General features: G+C 35.0%; 5 protein-coding genes and 1 long non-coding RNA gene across 6 annotated transcripts; all 6 read left to right on the top strand.

Moving 5' to 3' along the window:
* The first annotated feature begins 1,144 nt into the window (after positions 1–1,144).
* On the top strand, positions 1,145–6,856 carry LOC140752300 (uncharacterized). The gene is made up of 4 exons (XM_073086535.1): positions 1,145–1,817; positions 2,597–3,360; positions 5,596–5,826; positions 6,280–6,856. The coding sequence occupies exons 2-4, from the start codon at positions 2,605–2,607 to the stop codon at positions 6,460–6,462; spliced, it is 1,170 nt and encodes a 389-aa protein (XP_072942636.1). The 5' UTR covers positions 1,145–1,817; positions 2,597–2,604; the 3' UTR covers positions 6,463–6,856.
* A 1,364-nt stretch (positions 6,857–8,220) lies between these two features.
* LOC140752436 (uncharacterized) lies at positions 8,221–10,826 on the top strand. Its single transcript, XM_073086730.1, has 3 exons — positions 8,221–9,074; positions 9,708–9,938; positions 10,284–10,826. The coding sequence occupies exons 1-3, from the start codon at positions 8,298–8,300 to the stop codon at positions 10,464–10,466; spliced, it is 1,191 nt and encodes a 396-aa protein (XP_072942831.1). The 5' UTR covers positions 8,221–8,297; the 3' UTR covers positions 10,467–10,826.
* Positions 10,827–12,095: 1,269 nt separating this feature from the next.
* LOC140752184 (uncharacterized) lies at positions 12,096–17,467 on the top strand. Its single transcript, XR_012103416.1, has 2 exons — positions 12,096–13,915; positions 14,957–17,467. It is a non-coding gene; the product is annotated as an uncharacterized LOC140752184 (long non-coding RNA).
* Positions 17,468–17,563: 96 nt separating this feature from the next.
* On the top strand, positions 17,564–21,265 carry LOC140752457 (uncharacterized). The gene is made up of 4 exons (XM_073086762.1): positions 17,564–17,657; positions 18,924–19,154; positions 19,461–19,669; positions 21,091–21,265. Exons 1-3 carry the CDS (start codon positions 17,574–17,576, stop codon positions 19,632–19,634), a joined length of 489 nt encoding a protein of 162 aa, XP_072942863.1. The 5' UTR covers positions 17,564–17,573; the 3' UTR covers positions 19,635–19,669; positions 21,091–21,265.
* LOC140752576 (uncharacterized) lies at positions 19,778–22,011 on the top strand. The gene is made up of 3 exons (XM_073086914.1): positions 19,778–20,533; positions 21,091–21,321; positions 21,829–22,011. The coding sequence occupies exons 1-3, from the start codon at positions 19,778–19,780 to the stop codon at positions 22,009–22,011; spliced, it is 1,170 nt and encodes a 389-aa protein (XP_072943015.1).
* Positions 22,012–22,791: 780 nt separating this feature from the next.
* Positions 22,792–24,685, top strand: LOC140752575 (uncharacterized). The gene is made up of 3 exons (XM_073086913.1): positions 22,792–23,547; positions 23,819–24,049; positions 24,503–24,685. Exons 1-3 carry the CDS (start codon positions 22,792–22,794, stop codon positions 24,683–24,685), a joined length of 1,170 nt encoding a protein of 389 aa, XP_072943014.1.
* Positions 24,686–25,354: the final 669 nt, after the last annotated feature.

Raw genomic sequence — 25,354 nt, 5'->3', positions numbered from 1 at the left:
AAGTACCAACTAATCTTTTAGAGGTAGCAGCGTCTGTGTTGGCCTTAGAAATGTTTTAGCTAGGTTAAATTTGGTATGTATGGGTTAGTGGCTGCAGTGACTACTTAACGTCAATGGGCTGCATCCTAGTTGTTACTTCTTTAAATTAAATAAAGATGAATTAAATTAAAAACTTAAAAGGGTAATATTGTATCTTGAGTACCTAGTGGAATGGGAATTTACTGTTGGTTGAAACGTTGACAGATGGCATGTCAGTGTTGCCGTTTTAAGACCAAATATATAATATTGGGTGTCGTTACTTGGCGATACTGTTTATCGTAGGCAGTAGGTGCACCACTAAGGACCGGTATAACATGTATTGAAGTAAAATTTTGTTGCGACATTTAATTTTTTACAAAAATAATGTTGATGTTGCCTCGCGCACTGGCCACACACCGAGTGCTTTTCAACTATACAAAAAAAAGCTTTGTCGACTGTATGTCGGTGGGTATTTTCGTTTTATCGCTTACGCATTTATAAATTATAAAAATTGTAATTTATAAATTATAAATTATAAAAATTAATTACGCATTTATAAAAATTGAAAATTAATTTTGTTAAAAGTACACTCTGAAACTGAATGCACAGTTTTTGTGGATGTTGGTAAAAGAAAGTAAAAATGTTGTCTATGGTTGGAAAGACTTGTGTGTAAAAAAATGTATGTGTGTGTATGGTCGGTCACCAGCGTTCGGGCATGCGTCATTACTTGCTGAAATATATCCATTGTAATGAAACTATGATATTATATTAATATGAAAATAATTCCTGAGATAATAAAACGAACAGAATACTGTACAAGTTTGTGTTTTATTTCCCTAAACTTAGCACTATATTTACTAGTATTAGAATCTACTTTTCTATAAAAAAAATAATATTTTAATTTATTTATTTATCTGACTATTTTTAACTTATTTATCTGACATATAATAAAAAACCCCGCTAAAATATGTTTGAATGAAATAATTTTCATATTAATTCACCTTAATTAATTAATGAAATAACTTGTTTCATTCACCATAATTAAATAGGTAATAAAATTAATTGAAATAATTGAGCACCTAATCTAATTAATAACGTCTTTTATGAATATATGGGCGGTGAGGCATTTTATAATATATAATATTAATTTTTATCATGTTAATTTTGATTGTCAATGTGGAATTAATATTTAGATTAAAATATGGACGACTTCCGGTAGTACTTCAAAACACTTTGTTAGTCATACCAAATAAATTATATAAATTATAATAATATTAAAATATTTATTCTCGTATTTTTAAAACAATATTTTCAATATAATGTTATTTTATTAACAGTTAAATTTATTGTGAATCACGTCACTTGTTATAACAAAACAAGTGATGTGAGAGGGTAGTTCTTATGCTGTTTGTCAATCGAGTAGTATTTAAGTCCACGCGCTGGTAGAGCGTGATTCATTCGCATTTAATCAGTCGTGTAAGCCGTTGCTCTGCCCGAATTGTAAATAAAAGTGAATAAAAGTGATTCTCATATTAAAGTCGTTTCGTTCAGTTTATTAATAAAGTGCGGTAGTGGGATATCGCCGACAAATACATACTATATACCCATTGCAATGTTTATTATGTACAATGTAGGTACATACCTACAATAATAATATTTAGGTCATCATGCTAGGACTGAAAAAGATCTAGTATAATTTGGTCTATTTTGGGATGGACTTTGCTCCGTTAATATTGCGAAGAAGACTTCGGCTGACGAATGAATAAAGAATTTAGAAGTTAATAGCTTGTGTTGGTTAGGTATGTATGTAATATATTATTTATTGAATTTCTATCATAACCACAATTTTCTTTTAAAATAACACGTAGTTACGTATTAGGTAGATTGGTTGAACTTGAATAGTTGTATTACTATATGTTAAAAGTTTGCGAATTCAATATTTGCATGTTTAATAACCCACTTATTTTCTAAATTGTAGGTAATTATATATTGTTGTTAGTATTACTCTGTATAACTATACAGAGGGTTGTCGACTAACAAACCATGTATGTAATTTATTTTTACCTTGAGGCTAATAAGATCTGCATCGCTCTATTTTATATTTGTTCATTCTTTATATTTTCTGATCTTTTGAAAGAATACAATTGCATCTATAGTTGTGTTTTATACATAATAGTTATCTTACCATAGTAGGCAGATAATACATATGAATGACAGAATTTATCTTCGTAGATTCAATGCAAGAGTAAATATATTTTTATCACAGACTTCTATGCTCGTATAGTCCACCTACTAAATATATTTCAGTTCAGTTATAAGACATCTATATAGTTCGTGAGTAGTAAGATCAAAACATTTATGAAATTGGTAAATTGTCGTGTTTAGGTAACTCTGTGGTTTTGTTACTACTACTAACCGGTAGGTAGTAGTTACATACATAAATAGTAATACATATCTTTGGTATATAAATATTTCCAACAGAATAGCGTGCCGTTTTCCGTTGTCCCATCGTAGTTAATGTAATAAATATATGATTTATCTATAACACTAATCACAGTTCCATTCATTTTTATGTAAGCATAAATAATGGCGGACGTGGTGCAGCGGTTGCGCGGAATCCTGAAGAATATAGCTAAAGAGCAGAATTACGAAAACGATGAGGTGGAAATTAAGCCAGTTGATAGTGGAGGAGCTAATTACACCTCCCAGCTCTTCGCCGTGACACTGACCTCACCAGGTAAACCGACACTCAAGTTATTCGCCAAGGTCGCGATGATAGGCGAGAAAATACGCTCCATGTCGTCAACACCCATGTTTGAAATAGAAACTATATTCTACACCAAGATACTTTCAAAGTACAGAGAGCTGGAGAAGCAGCACAGCATTCCAGAAGCCGAAAGATTGACCTTCGCGAAGTATTACGGGGGAACCACTGAATATATGAAGGAGGTGCTCGTTCTAGAGGAATTAACGTACCAGGGTTATAAGCCATTCGACAGATTGAAGTGCTTCGATTGGGAATATGCTTCCGAGTGTGTAGCCATGCTAGCGAGGCTGCACGCCTTATCAGTCGCTTACGAGAAGGATGACCCTGACGATTACGCAAAGATAGTAGAAATTTTGAGATTCGACTTCCCTGTAGAAGTTATGAAAGATTTTCTGAGCAAATGTATTGGAACAGCGGTTAAAGCGACAGAAGAGAAATATAAAGAAAGAGTAGAGAAGTTTTTGCTTGGCCACTTGCAGGACAGAAAATTTATGAAGTATTACAAACCAGAACGAGCTGTACTTTTACACCACGGAGATTTTAGGCCTAGCAACATTCTACAGAAGACTGACGAGGTTAGTATTTAATACATTATTTTATTTCTGTTTTAGAAAGGTAAAGCTTAAAGTCATTTGGACCCGTCATGGCTTACTTGCATCGCCAGAACGATTTCTGAAATAAAACAGCAGCGATGAGTGCTGCTGCTTCTAGTCTACAGGGTCTGGCAATGCAATTTGCCAGAGGCACTTGTATGAGGTTTCAAATGTTCTCAGGTGTATTATATCTGAGACTTATTACCAATCTCAAATTAGAGTCCAATTATTATTTGGGGATCATTACAGATTGTCACCTTATTGCAACCATTAGGTATCTGTAGCCATTTTCCTGTAGTTCCGGGACCAGAATAGGGCTACCGTATCCCCTTCCTGTCGTAAGAGACGACTAAAAGGGGGCTTCCGGGGTTGCGGACGGCAAGAGTGGGAGCTCGAACCGCCCGGACAGCAACCCCGGGATGGACGGCGGTATGTGTGGTCGCATACCGTCGTGAATACCACATGGTTTGGTGGACTCCGGTTGCGTTCCGTTGGAGATCCCAGAGTCCTCTACGCAGCGCCGAGGACGGCAGCCCGGGGGGGGGGGTTTAGTGCGGTAAGAATCCCACATAACCCCGTGCCGCTCCCACGGCAAAGGGTACCTGTTGAAGGTTTCCCCCTCGTCAACAAAAAAAAAAAGGTATCTTTAGCCAAATTTAAATATGAAATTAGATGTTATGATTGTAAAGCGTAATAGGTATCCTATCTGTAAATTTTAAGTCAGGAAGTAAACAGAATACCTACACGCATATTTTCCTTCTTGTAATGTCAATTTAATTAATTATCATCAAGATATTATGTTAGAGTGTTCCATATTGAGATTTCCTTATCATTTGATAAACACTTGAGGTTGTTTTGTTTTCAGATAGGTAGACTTATGATTTCTAGTCAGTAATTGTGACTACTTATAATTTACTAATCATTTACTTAAAAGTGGTAATCCGTTCTTATCTATTTCGTCGTCTCATTCTGGGCTGGCTGGGCTTACGAACCAATGATTTTTCGAATATTTATTATGTACCTTAGCCAAACAAGATAACTACCTACCTACCTACCCTAATATAGATCAAAAATCTAAATCCATTATTTGGTACGTAAAATCCGTAAGCCCCTGAACTTTTGTATAATTTCTTGGCAATCTTTTTTGGTCTATTGGGGCGGCAACAAATAGTGATTGGCATTGGCTCGCGATAATATCTCATCTGAACACTGAACAGCCCTGAACTAGGGTACCACTGGTGGGCGGCAAAATTTGAATTACGTACTGGCGGCGAATATCAAATGCGCTTTTGCTTGAATTACGTAGTTGTATCATATGTAAACCCCTGCGTAATTTATACTCCGAGGCCGCAACTATATCGCTGCAACTCGACGACTTTATATCTAATGCCGGTATTATTTAATTGAGGATTACGGTATTAATTCTAAAACAAATCGTTGTTGGAATAACTTTGATAAAGTATTTTATTCCAGGTAAAGGTAATTAAAGAAACATTCGACGAGCTGCGTGGCGGAGCGGTCACCATACCGGTCTGACGCGCAGAGGGTCCCGGGTTCGATCTCCGGCCCGACAGATATCTGAATGATGAATTTAGATTTCTGTTTTTGGGTCTGGGTGTTTGTGTATTTGTCTATGTGTGTGTCCATGGCACCCACGACACAGGGCATCCTAGTGTGGGGCTGTTAGTGTAGAAAGCGTAAAAAAAGCGTAAAAAAAAATACGTCGCAATATCATTATCTATGTGTGAAGTAACATAATTATGCGCTGCCTGTGCACTTTTATGCGTGATTTTTAGGGTTCCGTTCCCAGCAAAGAGCATACTGACAATATATCTTTTAGTAATTATACTGGATTGATCATTATCTATGACCTATTTGAACTTTGTGGTACGACTCCGGCGGTACCACCGCCACACCTATTCTGGCTCATTTCATTAAAAAAAAAAAAAAACAGCCGTGTTAAGCGCGGCTGTGTTCTGGTTTGAAGGGTGTGGTAAGGGAGACATACTTTTCCGAGGCGTTCCAGTTTAGTCCTCAGGGGTAGCGGCGCATCTGTAGCCGACTTCGCGTAGGAATCTACTACTGTCTGGGGTTGATTACTGATGTTCATGGGCGGCAGTAGCCACTTATCATCAGGTTGACTGTATGCTCGTCTACTACCTCCCATATTATATAAAAAATGACGTCACATTTCTAAATGGCATTCACTTTTTCCAGAATGGCAAGCTCAAGTTAGTGTTGGTAGACCACCAGCTGGTTCAAAGAGGGAACCCAGTACCGGACCTAATATTCTTCCTCATCAGCGGCTCTGACGAGCAATTCAGAACGAAGCACCTTCATCAGTACTTCGATCATTACTACGAGGTGTTCAGGAAAGCACTGGAGAGATTCGGTATAGATGCTGACGAGGTATATAGGAAGGAGCATTATGATGAAGATGTCAAAGAGGTAATGTTTGAGTGTGGAGTCATCCAATTTCGTGGACTTCTGCAATCCATACCAACCTCCAATGCCTAACTGGTACCCTATTGAAGCCAATGCAATATTTTAAACCTCTAGTATTTTAGACTTACATAATTTGTAGCTGTAACGATTAGAATAATTCCGTTAAATATCTTGGAACATAAAAAACAAAACAGTGTAATAGCGTAAATGGGATTTTTACAAGGCTAGTGATTCAAATGTGGACGCACCGACGCATAAGATTATTTTAAAAGCAAAAGGTTTGGTTTGCAAAAGGTTAGCAAAAGCAGAAAAGGTTCAGCGATGTTGCCGCCAAATTCGAAGCATGAAGAATTTACCTAAGCTTGAGTTGTACCATTACTGAGCTTAAGTTTTTGTAAGACTCGTGTCTAAAAGAGATTGACGCTAGCTTGTAATATTATCTTTTATTCACTTCAGTTGCTACCATTCGGGCTGACGGTCGGTGCCTTCACTCTGCCCATCATCACGGTAGACCCGTCCAAAGCCGCGAAGCCGGAGGACGGCATAGACATGGAAAGCCTGGACATGGAAGTCAGCGAACTGTTCCCGATTAGGTTCAATGGACTTGTCAGGGATTATGTACGGATGGGGATCCTGTGACGTCACTAACGTGGTTTCTTTTGCATGACTCGGACTATAAGTATTAGGTATTTCAGGGATTTTTGAAATAATAGTATCTTAACTTTGTTAAAACCCTATTTTTATTCTGAACTCTAAACAATGCCAGGTCTAAATCGACCTTGTGAGCGCCGACCTGCACTCGGCAGCGGCATAATCGAGATAATCATGCAGCTTTAAACTTTAAGTATTACGGTATGTCTTTTATATGTTTTCTATTGTGGAATTAAAATTGTTTTTAAACAAAATAAAATTTAGTCTTTGTCAGCGAAAGAAGTTATTTATGTACTTATTTTAGAGAAATAATAATTTAAGTTGTTTTACTTCTTTATAAATAATTAAAATTAAAAATAAATAAAAATAATTATTATATTGATTCTGTGTTGTTATTTTCTCCTTGTATTGGTATGATATTGATGTCAAGAAATTAGTCTTTCATACTTAGATAGTGTATACCTAGTAGGGGATCACCCCTACATCAGTAGCTGCCTACATTATTTTCAAATGCATATCACTGTCTGAGTGATTTAAATCCATCAATCTCGTCGTGTTGGGCTCATGTACCTGTCCACAATTAAGGGTTAGAGTATATTATATTAGCCTGGTTTAACACAGATTAGTCGTGGAGATCTCACCGTGGTAGTTTGTGGCTACACTCCAACGGTACCACCGCCACACCTGTTCCTGCCTAATAACAGCAGCGGTAAGCGCTGCTGTGTTCTGATTTGAAGGGTGTGGTAAGGGAGACATACTTATCCGAGGTATTCCAGCTTAGTCCTCGCGTAGTGTCGCATCTAGGTAGGAATCTAATCCTATCTGTGGTGATTACAAATGTCCACGGGCGGCAGTAGCCACTTACCATCAGGTGGACTGCATACTCGTCTGCTATTCCTATATTACGAAAAAAAAATACGGGAAACTGATCAACCAGCGAGGTAGCAACCAGCATCAGTCTCTGCATGGGTCTGCTCTATAATTAATAAGTGTTTAGACGATAGACCACCACGCTAGCTAAGTACGCATTGGTAGTCTTCATACATCTTGAAGATTGTTTTTTACAGAACTGTCAGACTGTGGGTTCCTTATATTTTTTCTTCAACGCAATAGCATACAGGTTTGATAATTTAATTGTAACACACATTTGACTACGAACAGTCAGAGGTGCCTGGGATCCTGGACCACTCCAATCCACTTATAATCTTTCTTTTAGGTTTAACATAATTTCCTTGCTAGTTGGTTATTCAGTTTTTTATAATAAGTAAAATATAGTCAGTAAATTATCTATTTCAAGAGCCCTTTTAAGTATCATTGGTGATTAACAACGATTATTTGTACTCCAACACAAACATATTATTATGATAGTGGATGATACTATTAATATGATACGATACGACACGTCACGACACGACACGGTTTACGAAGTTTGATGTATTGTTATGGTATATGTTTCCACAGTCTACGCTATAAAATATAGATGGTACAGTCAAAAAGTTCAAAAACAATAAAAACACTTGTGATAAAGCGTCAGTAGAGTAAGGTAGAGCTAATGCAGGGTATCGTTAAGGTATATACTTCTAATTGTAAGACTTTTTGTCTTTGCGGCAGTGGCGTCTAAAAATAAAAGAAACCTATGTATGGTGGGATGATCACCTCATAAAATCGTATTTCACGGATGTGTAAACCTTGTAGTAGTATGATGGCAAGCGCGTATGAAGGTAAGGTTTGAATAATCAGTGAAAAAGCAAATCTTTATCGTATGATGTAATAAATCTTTCGTAGACAATTATGATAAATTGCAGTAATGCATTTTTGCATTAATGTACACGGAACCTACAACGATGGCGGATGCGGAATTGCGAATACTCGAAGTGCTAGAAACAATTGCCACTGAACAAGAATACCGTAACCATAAGGTTGAGTTGAAGCCGATATCAAGCGAAGGAGCAAATTATACCTCCCAGCTGTTCTCCATAACGTTGTCCGCTCCAGGGAAAGATGACCTCAAATTGTTCGCCAAAGTCGCCTCTTTTGGGGAGAAAATGCGGTCGATGTCGAAACTACAGGTCTTCGAAACAGAAATAACGTTCTACTCGACGGTTCTGGCAAAGTATAGAGAATTGGAAGAATCGCACAAACTTCCTCAGGAAGATAGACTTGTCACGTCCAAGTTCTACGGAGGAACCGCGGAATATATGAAGGAAGTCATTATTCTCGAGGATTTGGTAGCTAAAGGTTACCAATCCTTCAACAGATTCGAATGTATTGATTGGGAGTATGCTTCGAAGTGTGTAAGTCAATTAGCACGGCTGCACGCCTTGTCTGTTGCATTTGATAAGGACGATCCCAAGAGATATTCGGAATTAATTGAGAAATTGGAAATTTCCATGCCAATGGATGCTTTGAAGAATTTTCTGTCCAAAAGCATTGAAACTGCGATTGAGTCGACCGAGGAGAAATATAGAGCAAAGGTTGAGAAGTTTTTGAGAGAGAGTATGAACAGCTCGACACTTCAAAAGTTCTTTCGACCTGAAAAACGTGTAATTTTGAAACACGGAGATTTCAGGCCCAGTAACATTTTACACAAATTAAATAGAGTGAGTTAGTGAGCGATTTATCTAGTTTAATAGCTGTTTCTAAAATAGCATGTTTGTGTAAAATATTTATTTTTTGTTTTTTAGTATGTCTTTTTTCGTTTTAAATGTGTTGTATTATTGTACCGCAAGCAAGAATAAATATTTGCACATCGCTGTAATTTACGATAGTTATATGATTAATCTTTAATCATACATCGAGCATCTCATGATTGCTTACACAAGTTAATTGATTTAGTGCTTGTCAACAATTAGGGTTGTTTATCATTAGTAGGTAATTCAAAGGTGATAAAACCCTTGCACGCTCGACACCTGAGGAACTGCGGCCACAGCTAATTTTGATTTAAAATCTGATTTCTGATTTAAGATCTATTTTAAGCGCTGTTGCGTTTTGGTTTGAAGGGACTGCTAAGAGAGAGACACTGATACAATGTGTTCCAGCTTAGTCAGAAGTAGCACCGCATTGTCTATGACCGATCTCCAGTAGATCTTTAATTGGGGTTCATTATCTATCCATGGCCGACAGTTGTGTCTTTCCACTTACTGTCAAGTGCAAGCTCGTTTCCAATTTCTCGCTAATAAAAGCTAAACTAAATTTTTTAAAACTGATTATATAGTCTCAATTTCATTACCCAGGATGGCAAGATACAGCCCGTGTTAGTAGACTACCAAATCATTCAGCGAGGGAACCCGGTTACTGATCTCCTATATTTCTTGATCAGTGGGTCTGATGAGGAGTTCAGGGCCAATCATTTGGACGAATTTTTCGACCACTACTATGAGGAATTCGGTAAAGCTCTTGCTAGATTTGGGATAGATGTCATTGAAGTACTTCCAAGGGATGTTTATGACGCGGACGTAAAGGAGGTAATTATAATACATGAACATTACTGAAAACATTGATGATTTTATATACTTCTATGCATTATTTGAAATGTGGCTAATATTTCTTTCTTTCTTTCTGCTCTTCTTTTCTATATAAACTGTAACTGTGGCAAGTTTTATACTCGGTCGTTCGCGTAATTTTCGTAAAAAGGGGTACACCGTTTTTGCTTCACGTATTAATTTATAGACAAAAAGATAATAGTAATTTTCTCCAATGCAAAATTTAAATATATCACTTAAACAATTCCTAAATTTTTTAGATTTACTTTGTAACAGGTACTACAAAGTTACTACAAGTTTACTAATTTACGTTTACAATCATTTCAGTTGTTACCATTCGGGCTTACTCTTGGTGCTTTCACTTTGCCTATTGTGACCGTGGACTCATCCAAAGCCCCGAAGCCTGAGGATGGCATCGATATGGACAAAATGAATGTGGAGGTTAGCGACCTCTTCCTGGCAAGGTTCAATGGACTCGTCAGGGACTATGTGAAGATGGGGATCCTGTGACGTCATCAACGTCGATTGGTAGGATCTTTTAGGATTAAATAATGGGTTTAGATAAATAAAATTGTTTTTAAAATATGAATTTCATTTTCATTTTACATATATTATTAAAAAATTAAATCGGATTCTTTAGATATACTCAATATTGTTAGAGTAAAAATTAAAAATACTCTTAAGCCCAACTTAGTTTTTTTGAATGTGTGTCACAGTAGTCTGATACGCTGAATTAAAATTGTTGTGCACATACACACAGATAGACACATATATAGTTATTTAGAAATATATCCATTGTAATGAAACTACGATATTATATTAATATGAAAATAATTCTTGAGATAATAAAACGAACAGAATACTGTACAAGTTTGTGTTTTATTTCCCTAAACTTAGCACTATATTTACTAGTGTTAGAATCTACTTTTAAAAAGAAATATTTTAATTTGCTGATTTAATATTATAATAAATAATAATCTTATAATTATATCTTATCATCTTATAAGTATAAATTTCGGAGATCCGAACAGGAAAAATACTCTTGGGTGGTTATTCACGTATAATGCAGTTTTTTTTCAAAAGGATTCAATTATACCATTTTAAAACTTTAACTATGTACGTTGAATAATGTTAAAGTTACACGCATTAGAACATTCATCGCTCTACTGTAAAGTTGTGTAAACGCACTTGCACCAGTTTACGTAGGACCCGTCGATTTGGTCTATTTTGGGATGGACTTCTCCGTAAATATTGTGATGAAGATTTCGACTGACGGAATAATAAAGATTTTAGAAGTTTGAATAGCTTTTGTTGGTTAGGTATGTATGGAATATATTATTTATTGAATTTCTATCATAACCACAATGTTGACCACGTTTTTCTTAAATAACACGTAAATACGTTAGACTGGTTGAATTTGAAAAAAATAGTTCTATAGTGTTAGAAGCTGACAAATTTAATATTTGCATGTAGTGAGTAATTAACTCGCTTATTTTCTAAATTGTTTGTGGGTATAGGTTGTTGTTAGTATTCCTCTGTATACTGAACAAACCATGTAATTTATTTTTACCTTAAATCGTATACGATCTGCGTCGCTCTATTATATATTTGTTTATCAGTCTTCTAATCTGTTCAAGTAATACAATTGAACCCATTTATACCGAATATCTTATGTTACAGGCACATCGCATTGATCCATTTATATTGCTGGTTGTTAATACTTTACGTCACTTATTAAATACTTTTCTATTTTATATTTTAGAATGTGGAGTCTTGCTTTGAGTTATGAAATGTCAGCTGATGTTTGCAATGTCTTTTATAATGGAGATATGATAAAATAATAGTGGATAAAGATGTAATAATGTAAATGTTGATGATTATGGAAGAATATATTGTATTTCTGGAATTCCTTCTGAGCGTTTTATTAGCTCAGAAGTGGGATTACTGCAAAAATATACTGTTTTTGCAACGCCCACGGATGATGGATCCTCAAAGGTCATGTTATTTTTGCTATTTTTGTAAACGATTTAAAGAAGTAATGTAGAATACACGATAATTGAAATTATAGTCGAATGAATTTATGAAGTAAATTAATACTGAAAGAATGTTGAAATATGTGAATATGTTATGAGAAAGAAATATTCTGTTTTAAAATGTTCGATACAAGTTTAATCTTTTTTTCGCTTCTACTGATTTTTATTTTGTTTTGAATTACGTGATGTATTTTTGCATTTTTCATAAAAATCGAGGCGTCATAATTTCGCAAATTTCACATTTCACATGTAAATAAACATTTAAAGACATTGAACTATCTATACCCCAGCGAAATTGGAAGAATGTTTACCAACAATCGTTGCTTAGCAACTGATCAGGGGAATATAACAAAAGCCTTTTTTCGTCGGTCCAATGTATTTAGAAATAATATTGTAAAATTTTATTTGTTTTATATCAATATTGCTTCTTCTATTCGGCACATTATGTCTGTTTTGAATTAAATATTGTGAATAGATGTTTGAAGTTGACTTTACTTTTAGTTCTCGCGATTAATCTTACAAATTTTAATTTTTAATTCGTACGTCTTGTACTTAAAATACTTATAAATTGAAGATACTCACATCGTTATACAAACCAGCTGGTGCGGTGTGCATTATTGAATAGTTTCATAAATTAATTGAAATTGTATTTAAAACACCATAACAAAATCAGACCAAATGTTCTAACAACCTGACATTCCTATGGCATGGCTTATTCTTAGGGTTATTACTACTAAACTTATTTGGATGTTTTTTTGTCTTTGTCTGAGCGCAATAATATCAATGTTGTAAAAGTGCGTCGTATGTAATGAGGTTTAGAAATAGTGGTCATGGCAAAATAAAATATCATCCTTGACTACCAATTCCATACTACCAATACCAATTCCAATTATTACCACCAATTCGAAATGGTGTCAGTATGAACCAGGATGATCGTTTTTATGAAAATACTGATAAGACCCTATCTACAGCCTTATATATTTAACTTCTTTGAAATAAACCCCATAAACGATAGATAATGTAAAATTAATTAAACGAACAATTACATAGGATTCATGTGTAAGTTTCAGATAAAGGAAGATAAACAAAGTGAAGTTATCCATCCATAAATGCACTTTAGATGGTCTTCGTAGCCAACTGCAGAAGTTAAAAAGCCAGTGATGATGAGCAACGAAGCCGAAGTATTTCCAGATGTAGTCCGAGAGCTTGTTATGACCAACACCGCAGCTGAGATATAGTCCGAGAGCTTGTTATGATCAGCACTGCAGCCGAAGTGCCAGATATAGTCCGAGAGCTTGTTATGATCAGCACTGCAGCCGAAGTATTTCCACACATAGTCTGAGAACTTGTTATGATCAGCATCGCGGCCGAAGTTTCTTCAGAAAAGATCGCAAGCCATTCATTACGGGAAATGTGTTAAGTCCCAACGTTTCTACGTGATAATGAAAGAAGAGGGAAATTGACAGACTATTCATTATTATAATTTAAGGTCGAATAATAATGAAAATCTTAATCAAGATTGCTTTTGTTAAAGAAAAACTGTTAAAGCAAAATGAATAACTCGTGTCTACGTTACTGCACTTCAATAATCACCTTAAACGAAAAGTATTCGTTCCTTACAGAAGTGATACTAAAAGTACAGTGCTTTATAAATCAAAGTACCTACTCTTTTTCTACTGATTAATTTTGGAAGATTTTGCAAAAGTCCTTAAGAGATTATGGTTTCCTATTCCGCACAAAATAATGTTTCTGAAGAGTTTTATGAATGTGAAAATAAGAAGATATGGATAAGAGAGTATAGAGAAGAGATAAACACAGCAGCACGTTATCAAAAATAGACTAAAGGACAATTAGACTAACGAAGTAAAATATAATAGATTAGATATATGAAATATGAAATATGTAGATTCATATGATATAAAATATGTAAGTAGTGAAAACATTTTCAGTTAGAATTTTGTCAACGTGATCCCAACAGTAAATCAGGAAAATCAAAATATAACCTAAGTTTAGAGTTGATACTGAATTCAAAGTGTACTTTATAACAAAGAATACCCCATACTTATTACTTCACTTGCTCGAAATGGTAGAACATACAGAATTATAGTATGTGTAATTAAACCTTTGCTGATCCTGTTTACTCTTTTAAGTGATGATTAACATTTAAAGACAATAGATAGTTTATATCTATTTATTATTTCAAATAACATATTGTACTAAATGTTACATGAATGATGAGGTAGTAATGTTTTATTTGAATGGAGCATATAATTACATTTTACTTTTATAAGATGAGTACAAATAATTATTATAATGATATTTACGTGTATTTAACATACGTATATATTCATGCAATTATTTTAATGAAATGTATGATATTGAATAATGAGAAGTAACAGTGTAAGGATATCTATACTGTCTACATAGCACATGAGCTTGGTCCATGAGAGAGAGTGTTCCATGCATGAGTGTTATGTGACAAATTTAGTTATTTCTTAACTGAGTAATTAAAAGTAGATATTACAAAGCAACAGGGAATAGTGGTAACGATATATAATTTCAGAGCATAATAAAATACGTATGTTTATGTATATGTTTTCATTTTATTGATGTGAAATTGAAATTAAATTTGAGTTCAGACAAAAATGTAACTGTATGATCCTCTTTATTCAATAATATTGAAATAGTGATTTAAATTTAAATAATTGGAAGACCATATTTATACGAGTATAAAATAAGTGATGTGAACAGTTAACACGTTAAATTAATTGACACAAATTACCTATATACCTTGACACAAATATCGTGCGATATTAGTTAACTTATTCCAAGACTAAATAGACGAATCAAACCCCAGGCCATATTACAAAGTCTACGGATATTGGGCTAATTAAAATAAAGTAGGGTTTTAGATATATTTAACTGTACAAAATATTCATCATCGGCTTATGTAATATTTATTTTTAGAAGCAAGTGTTTTTATGACACAACTAATACGAATTAACAACGGATTAATTGAATAAAATAAGAAGACTTAATGTGAAAGTCAGTGTTAATGATGAAATAATTAAGAGAACAGTTTTCGAGGCATTTCAAGAAGGCGTTGATGGATATAAGGAGCCAGGACACAAGTTTAAAAAAAAGTTGAAGACATAGATTTTATGTTCAAGGCGGAAATAATGATTCTAGTGGAATATTAGAAATGAACTTTATTTATTCCTTAAGATAGGGAAGAAAGATGGGGGTTTCCACGGATCTGTTTCCTTCGAAGAGTCAATCCATTGATAGAGGTACAACATACTCAACATCGATAGAGGCTTTTGTGACGTCAAGTAGACATTCTATACCTATTATAATAAAAATGAAGCAAACATACGATTAAGTAAAGGTTGATAATGAAACTGCAGAATGATGAACACAAATAGAATTGTTTAATTTTTATCGATTTTTGAAGGAGGTGGTTCTATGTTTGGCTATATAAATTTTTGGAGTTCATGCTGTACCGGCAAAATCTCAGAGGTTCATGTCAACTGTATATTTTAACGAGTCAGAGACGCCAATAAGTTAACACACAGTAGATACTTCGTGAAAGTGTGTATTCCAGACGGCGTTATAAAGCTGACTGACGTGGGGAACGGGGAGGAATCGAGCGAATGCATCTTACGGAAATTGTTAGTAAGATACGAGCGAACCGATCCTAAAAGATAATTTGCTGGAAAGCAGTATGTTTCATATAAATTAAATGTGATTGCTAATGCTAATTCTAATACAGTGAAAAATCAAAAACAATACCAACGGCTAAGATTTGGATTGAATGTAAAGATGCTGAAGGCTTGTATCTTCATCGAAAATAAAGTAAATTCAAGATAAGTCACCAACGAAGAATCAACAAAATACTTTAAAAAAATTGTTGGGGCTCGAAATTGTTTATATGAGCAAGAGAAGAAGCGGCATTTAAGAACTTTAAAAATAGATTTATAGGATTTAAGACTTCTTTGGATATGGAACCATTCTTTGGATATGAACTAAACTGGGGGATTTTATTTTTTTTCAGGACCTATCAGAGTATGGGTTAGGTGTAATAATTACATATGCCATGAAGGACCGTTCTGAACAACACTAATTATGGCTTCACGCGCTCTAGAGAATAATAATGTATGAATAATTTGACAAAGAAGCTTTAACCTTTGGATTAAAGTAATCAGTATTAAGCAAGAATATTAATAGTTAATGCCGATTTTCTCAAATAGATGGACAATTCTTGCAACATCGATGGGTACCTTAGTGAGTGTTTTGAGGACATTAAAAGAACGAACAGCCGACAACAATTCGCTGGAAAATAGATTTATTAAAAATTATCGATGGAAATAGTAAAGATGAAAAATTAATAGCTGAATACTTCTATATTACGGAAAGTCATGTAGGTCAAAGTCATTTAGATAGAGTAATTTGTAAGTGAATGTAAGCTGCGTCAAGTGATGAGAAACAATCATCCGAAAAATTTAGAAAACATGAATCATACTGGACAGACTTTGAAATATATTGATTTTACGAAATTTTATATGAAGAACTATTTTAGTACTGGTTGATAGCTACAACAAAAATAATCTCAGAGGGAATCACCTATTTGTGGTGTTGTACCACACATATTTTTTTAAATATTTGCCTTGGTCTTTCAATAAGTTTTAGTTTCAGAGAATGAACTACTTCTAACCCCAATGTTACTTTCCGAAAGATGACAAAGGTAGGCAATGTAGGGAACAGCGTTCCTGTACTAAAATGCAGATAGGCTGGGCATCTTAAGCCGTCTACCGAGCCACAGAAAAGTGGACACACAACCATGCAGATGGACGGACAACATCGTACGATTGGCTTGAAGAGATTGGATGAGAACAGTGCGAGATCGGGACTTGTATAAGACCAATGGAAAAGCTGACATCCAGCAATGGATGGCGACGGGCTGAAGAGAAAAATAAACGAGAATTTGTTTTGGAAGAATCTATTAAACAGGAATAATAATATTCCACAATCTTACGAGTACTGAGTCAAGCGGAGATTACCATTAATATTCTTCTACAAATAAAAAAAAAACAGCGGTTGAGATGCTGAATGTTCGAAAGTATTGCACTGCGATCTCAGATAGGTATACTTCGAGATGCACAATCAAATAACGCTGACCAGCAGTCAGAAGTTTGATGTATTGAATAACGAGGGGACTCGTTACTTTGTCGGATGGCCGAATGTTACAGGCACATCGCATTGATCCATTTATATTGCTGGTTGTTAATACTTTACGTCACTTATTAAATACTTTTCTATTTTATATTTTAGAATGTGGAGTCTTGCTTTGAGTTATGAAATGTCAGCTGATGTTTGCAATGTCTTTTATAATGGAGATATGATAAAATAATAGTGGATAAAGATGTAATAATGTAAATGTTGATGATTATGGAAGAATATATTGTATTTCTGGAATTCCTTCTGAGCGTTTTAATACTTAGAACTGTAGTTTTCCCTGTAGAACTGATGAATGACTTTCTGAGTAAGTTTATTGGAACCGCTGCCAAAGCGACAGAGAAAATTTATGAAGTATTACAAACCAGAACGAACTGTTCTTTTACACCACGGAGATTTTAGGCCCAGCAACATTCTACAGAAGACTGACGAGGTTAGTATTTAATACATTATTTTATTTCTGTTTTAGAAAGGTAAAGCTTAAAGTCATTTGGACCCGTCATGGCTTACTTGCATTGCATATTTACGAAATAAAACAGCAGTGTTGAGCGTTGTAGTGTTTGGTCTATGGGTTTTGTTATGCCAATTGTCAGAGGCACTTGCATATGTCCTCAGGTGTTTTAATATAGGTACTTATGACCAATCTTACATGAGACTCCACATTTTATTTGCAAATGATTACAAATTGACACCTTATTGCAACCATTATCTATAACCAATTCTGAATATGAAATCACGTGTAAATCTTAATTCAGGAAAGGAACAGAATACCTACATAAATGAGTGAATATTTTGTTTCTTGTAATGTAAATTTAATTATTTATCATCAAGATATTATGTTCAAAGGTTCCATATTGAGGTTTCCATATCTCTTGATAAACACTTGAGGTTATTGTTTTCAGATAGGTAGACTTATAATTTCGAGTCAGTAATAGTGACTTGGTAATTTATTGATTAGTCATTTACTTAACACTGGTAATACGGTTTTATCTATTTCGTCATTTCATTCTGGGCTTCGGAATATCACCTAATGATTTTTCGAATATTCATTATGTACCCTAGTCAAACAAGATAACTACCTACCTAAGCACCCTAATATAGATCAAAAATCTAAATTCATTATTTGGTACATAAAATTCGTAAGCCCCTGAACTTTTGTATAATATCTTGGCAATCGTTTTTGGTCTGTTGGGGCGACAATAAATAGTGAATAGCATTTGCTCGCGATAATATCTCATCTGAACACTGAACAGCTCTGAACTAGGGTGGCACTGGTGAGGGCGGCAAAATTTTAATTGCATACTGGCGGCAAATATCAAAATCCGCCTTTGCTTGAATTACGTAGTTGCATCAAATGTAACGCCACTACGTAATTCATACTCCGAGGCCGCGACTTTATCGCTGCAACTCGAACACTAATCTAATGTCGGTTCTATTGAATTTTATTGAGGATTACGGTATTAATTCTATTCAAAACAAGTGGTAGTTAAAATAACTTTGATAAAGTACTTCTATTCTAGGACGAAAAAAGGTAAAGGTACGAAGTAACACAATTGCGGCTCTGCCTGTGCACTTTTGTGCGAGGTTTTGAGGGTTCCGTTTCCAGCAAAGTGCATGTTGACAATATATCTTGCAGTATTTATACAGGATAAATCATTATCTATGAAGTTATGTCTCTACATGATATTTATCTTTTCAGAATGGCATGCTCAAGTTAGTGTTAGTAGACCACCAGCTGGTTCAAAGAGGGAACCCAGTGCCTGACCTAATATTCTTCCTCATCAGCGGCTCGGACGAGGAATTCAGACCGAAGCACCTTCATCAGTACTTCGATCATTACTACGAGGTGTTCAGGAAAGCGCTGGAGAGATTCGGTATAGATGCTGACGAGGTGTATAAGAAGGAGCATTATGATGAAGATGTAAAAGAGGTAATGTTGGAGTGAGGAGTCATTATATTTCGTGGATATCTGTAGTAATGTCAACCAATACTTTATTAGGTATCCTATTGAAGCAAATCCCATATCTAGTAATTTAAATCTAGTAAGATAATTTGTAGCCGTAACGATTAAATTGAAGTAATACCGTTAAATATTTTGACGTCAAAAAAAAAATACAAGACAGTGAAATAGCGTAAATGGGATTTTTACAAGGTTAGCCGTTACGGAGCTTAAGTTTTTGAAAGATTAGTTTCTAAAAGAAATGGACACTAGCTTGTAATATTGTCTTCATTTCAGTCGCTACCATTCGGGCTGACGGTCGGTGCCTTCTCACTACCCATTATCACAGTAGACCCGTCCAAAGCCGCGAAGCCGGAGGACGGCATAGACATGGAGAGCCTGAACATGGAAGTCAGTGAACTGTTCCCGATTAGGTTCAATGAACTTGTCAGGGACTATGTACGGATGTAGCGAAGCCGCGGGCAAAAGCTCGTGTGCGTATAAAGGTAAGATTTGAATAATCAGTGAAAAAGTAAATCGTTATCGCATGATGTTAATCTTTACACGATTATGGTACATTGCAGGTTACATTAATGTACACGGAACCTTCAACGATGGCGGATGCAGAATTGCGAGTACTCGAAGTGCTGAAATCAATTGCCACAAAACTAGAATACCGTAACCATAAGGTTGACCTGAAGCCGATATCAAGTGAAGGAGCAAACTACACCTCTCAGCTATTCTCCATAACGTTGTCTGCTCCAGGGAAGGATGATCTCAAATTGTTCGCCAAAGTCGCTTCTCTCGGGGAGAAAATGCGGTCGATGTCGAACCTACAGGTCTTCGAAACAGAAATACCGTTCTACTCGACGGTTCTGGCAAAGTACAGAGAATTGGAAGAATCGCACAAACTTCCTCAGGAAGATAGACTTGTCACGTCCAAGTTCTACGGAGGAACCGCGGAATATATGAAGGAAGTCATTATTCTCGAGGATTTGGTAGCTAAAGGTTACCAATCCTTCGACAGATTCGAGTGTATGGATTGGGAGTATGCTTCGAAGTGTGTAAGTCAATTAGCACGGCTGCATGCCTTGTCTGTTGCGTTTGATAAGGACGATCCCGAACGATATTCGGAATTAATTGAGAAATTGGAAATCTCCATGCCAATAGATCCTGTGAAGGATTTTCTGTCCAAAAGCATTGAAACTGCGATTGAGTCGACCGAGAAGAAATATAGAGCAAAGGTTAAGAAGTTTTTGAGAGAGAGTATGAGCAGCCCGACACTTCAAAAGTTCTTTCGACCTGAAAAACGTGTAATTTTGAAACACGGAGATTTCAGGCCCAGTAACATTTTACACAAATTGAATAGAGTGAGTTAGTGAGTGATTTATCTAGTTTAATAGCTGTTTCTAAAATAGCATGTTTGTGTAAAATATTTATTTTTTGTTTTTTAGTATGTCTTTTTTCGTTTTAAATGTGTTGTATTATTGTACCGCAAGCAAGAATAAACATTTATACAGCTGCAAATAACGATAGATATGATTACAGTACAGTCTTTAATAATACATCGTGCATATCATGATTGCGTACACAAATTAATTTATTTAGTGCTTGTGAACAATTAAGTTTGTTTATCATTAGTAGGTAATTCAGAGGTGGTAAAACCCTTTTATGTTCTACACCTGAGGAACTGCAATCACTCTTTTTCTGTTTTATAACATTTATTTTAAGCGCTGTTGCGTTCTGGTTTAAAGGACACATTAGTGTCGACAAGGCGTTCTTAGTCGTCAGGAGTCGATCTCAGGTAGGACTCTAATCCTACTTGGGGTTCTTCTTTAATATAAATATGAAACAAATGAATTTTAATTATTATTATATTATTGTGATTTTATATTATTAAATAAGACTCAATTTCTGCTTTACCCAGGACGGCAAGGTACAGCCCGTGTTAGTGGACTACCAAATCATGCAGCGAGGGACCCCGGTTACTGATCTCCTGTATTTCCTGATCAGCGGGTCTGGTGAAGAGTTCAGGGCCAATCATTTGGACGAGTTTTTCGACCACTACTACGAGGAATTCGGCAAAGCCCTTGCAAGATTTGGGATAGATGTCATTGAAGTACTTCCAAGAGATGTTTATGACGCAGACGTAAAGGAGGTACTTATAATACATGAACATAACTGAAAACATTGATGATTTTATTATTGATTTAATGTACTTTCTATGCGTTATTGGAAATATTAGCCTTCTGCTCTTCTTTTCTATATAAACTGTACTTGTGGCAAGTTTCCTACTCGTTCGTCCGCGTAATTTTCGTAAAAAGGGTACAATATTTTTGTTTCACTTATTAATATATAGACAAAAACTTAATAGTAATTTTGTCCAATGTAAGACTAAATTGGAATATTTATGTCACTTCGGGAATATCGCGTAGAAAATAATTTTAGTTGTATTGTTATTTTTGTTATTTATTATTATTACTTTTTAATTATAATAAATTTTACTAACATAGGTTTTTAAGTACAATGTAGATACTAACAAAATATGGACTATGTCTGAGTTAAATGGAAATAAATAAATAAATAAACTTCAAAATTTCTTAAGTTCTAAACTTTTTAAATTTACTGTATCTGCTTCACTAATTTATGTTTCCAATGATTACAGTTGGTACCATTCGGGCTTACTCTTGGTGCTTTCTGTTTGCCTATTGTAACCGTGGACTCATCCAAAGCCCCGAAGCCTGAGGATGTCATCGATATGGACAAAATGAATGTGGAGGTTAGCGACCTCTTCCTGGCAAGATTCAATGGACTCGTCAGGGACTATGTGAGGATGGGGATCCTGTGACGTCATCATCGTTGATTGGTAGGATCTTTTAGGATTAAATAATGGGTTTAGATAAATAAAATTGTTTTTGAAATATGCAGTTTATTTTCATTTTACACATATTATCATAAATTAAATCGGATTCATCAGATATATTAAATATTGTTAGAGTAAAAATTAAAAATACTCTAAAGCCAACTTGGTTTTTGAATGTGTGTCACAGTAGTCTGATACGCTGAATTAATTTTTTTGTGTGCACACACACATAACTAGTTATTTAGTTAAGTGAGAATATATACAATTTTATTTTATTTATTTGTTAAATATTTTCATCCATCTGAACTTTATTTAACGATTTAACGATTAACGATAGTTAATTTGACGATCTGAAGTTTATTTAATAAAATATTCAATAACAGTTAAACCCCTTAAAGTAGGGTTACAGAGATTAAACAAGAATTGGGCAGAAATGTAACTTTTTTGATTACATAATTTATGGAAAGGAGTTTTACATGTATAAGTGCACTTAATAGATATATCAGGAAGAAAGTTTTGAATAGATCCTTAAGACCTCTTAACTGTTATCACTTATCTGCTTGTAATACTGAGTTGAACAAATACGGAACTGCATTTCAATTACCAATGATAACATAAGGTTAGGTACTTGTACAACATGACGTACGCACAAGACTAAGCGTTACTCCACTGAATTATAAAGTTCTGAAATCATTATCTCGTGACAAAGTTACTCTTCATAACATTCATAGATTAATTGCATTAATTGACGAGTAAACTTCAATCATGTCGGATGCGGAGACGAAACTACGCGAAGTGATACAGAAAATTGCTCAGGAACAAGACTATGCAAATAGTAAAATTGCACTGAAGCCATTGAGCAGTGGAGGAGCAAATTACACCTCCCAGCTCTTCACCGTCACGCTCTCTGCCCCAGGAAAAGATGACATCAAACTCTTCGCCAAAATCGCTACTCTCGGAGAGAAAATACGTGCAATGTCTGCTATACAAGTGTTCGAAACAGAAATAATCTTCTACACCAAGATCCTGCCGAAGTACAGGGAGTTTGAAGAAGTGCACAACATTCCTGAGGAAGATAAATTCGTTTTGCCCAAGTATTTTGGAGGCAGCACGGCGTATATGGATGAGGTCCTTGTGTTAGAGGAATTGTCTGGTAAAGGCTACCAGGCGTTCGATAGATTGAAATGTTTCGATTGGGAGTACGCTTCTAAGAGTGTAGCAGCATTAGCGCGTTTACACGCCTTCTCCGTCGCTTATGAAAGGGACGATCCCGAAACATATTCAGAAATGGTCAAAAAACTTAAATTCACTATCCCGACGGACGAGATGAAGAATTTTCTGAAGAACAGAATTGAAACTGGCGTCAAGGCAACCGAGGAAGTTAACAGGGCAAGGGTGGAGAAGTACTTGAAGGATGAACTGACAGAGCAGACGTTCCTCAAGTACTTTAACCCAAAACGGCGCTTGTTTTTAACTCACGGAGATTTTAGACCCAGCAACATTCTACACAAAAAATGCGAAGTAAGCATACAACTTATATTAAAAAACTATAGCTATTTATTTGTTGTTAGTTTATTTTGATATTAATAGTAAAAAGAAACCATATTCGTTTTCTTATTTTGCTTATTATTTTGAATAACGTTTTCACATAATTGACGAATTTAGATGGTCAATGGATAAAATTTGATAGACAAAGTTATTACAATCGAAAAGATGTCAATAATTTTTCGTATTTTGCTACTTTCTGTTCCAAAACATATTCAAAACTAAATATCATTCAAAAACCTTTCAGGATGGGAAGTTAGAATTGGTGTTGGTAGACTACCAGATGATCCAGCGAGGGAACCCGGTGTGTGACCTTCTGTTCTTCCTTATCAGCGGCTCCGATGAAGACTTCAGGGCGAACCATCTGCACCAATACTTCAATCATTATTATGAGACCTTTAGCAAAACACTCCAACGACTTGGTATTGATCCTGAGGAAGTTTATACGGAGATGGACTACCGCAGTGATGTGAAAGAGGTATTTTTGATTAAACATTTTAAAATAAGATAAATATTTAAAATTCGAAGTTCACGGTTTCTGTATTAATTCACGTGTTATCAATTTCTGATGTGTCTAGGATATACACTGGTCTTTGTGTTTGGCATTCATTTAATTATTAAAATAGCGATATTTATTATCCATCTATAAAGTATTAGCTTCAATCATTATCAATTCGTAATCGTCTCACTGTTGATCAAGGGTTTCCTCTCAGAGTGAAAAGGTTTAAGTCTAAAATCCACCGTGCAGGCCAAGACTTCACACATCGTTTTTAATAACTATCAAGTTTCCTTACAATGTTTTCTTCAACATTATAGGAAGTGATAATTAATTCCTAATAAACACATACATTTGAAAAATCAAAGATGCGTACTTGGATTCGAATATCAATCACTGAGTTTTAACTGGTTCAATTTTGGTTCCTATTTTCAGATGCTTCCATGTGGTTTGTCCCTTGGCTTAATGACGCTGCCGGTCATAACAGTGGACCCAGAAAACGCGCCGAAGCCTGAAGACGGAGTGGATCTCGACAGCTTCAATATGGAAGTCAGCGATCTCTTCCGGGAGAGGTTCAATGGCCTCGTCAGAGACTATATCAAATTTGGAATTATATAAATAAGTGTTAGATATGTTCTTATATCGGTGGCAGACATATCTTACTGTTGCAAAACATTTTGAATGTTATTAAAATTCAGTCCTTAATTCGGCGTAACTATTTAAATAATAATAATAATAACAATAAACATTTATTGCCTTTGAAATACAAAAGAATACACATTACAAGGTAACTAAAAAATAATACTAGGTAAAAGGAAGTGACTCCGATTTTGCTGACAAGGACTTCTCCCTATGGTGTTATGCGGGAGAAAAGGTCCTGTTAAGGTCCTGGTAAGTGTTAAAGTTACACAAAAGTCTTGTTATCTCTAAATAAATGCTGTAAGCATTAGAGCTTAACCTGAATGAAGAGGAGTTTGGATTTTGAGGTCGAACTGAAAAATTAAGTTGCCGATAAGACTATTAAAAGCTTTATGTCGATAAACTATAAAAGGGTGCTGCCAAAATTCTGTAATGCTTAATATGACATAATGGATGAACTTATCTAAAGATTTAATTGTTTACAGACTATGTTTAATTTGCAAACTAAACCATTATTAAATATTAAAATTAAATAATATTACTGTTATGTTATTCAATTAAATAAATTTTGAAGTACAATGTGAAGTATATTTTTAATCCGAAGCAGCAATGTTGTTCTTTTGATCTCCTTGAATTATTTATGCATTT

This window comes from Epargyreus clarus, unplaced genomic scaffold, assembly GCF_041222505.1.
Source record: "Epargyreus clarus isolate Ecla_fem2 unplaced genomic scaffold, WU_Ecla_fem_2.2 ptg000024l, whole genome shotgun sequence".
Classification (NCBI taxonomy): domain Eukaryota; kingdom Metazoa; phylum Arthropoda; class Insecta; order Lepidoptera; family Hesperiidae; genus Epargyreus; species Epargyreus clarus.
Note: the sequence above shows the minus strand (reverse complement) of the source record. Positions and strands in the feature narration are given on the sequence as shown.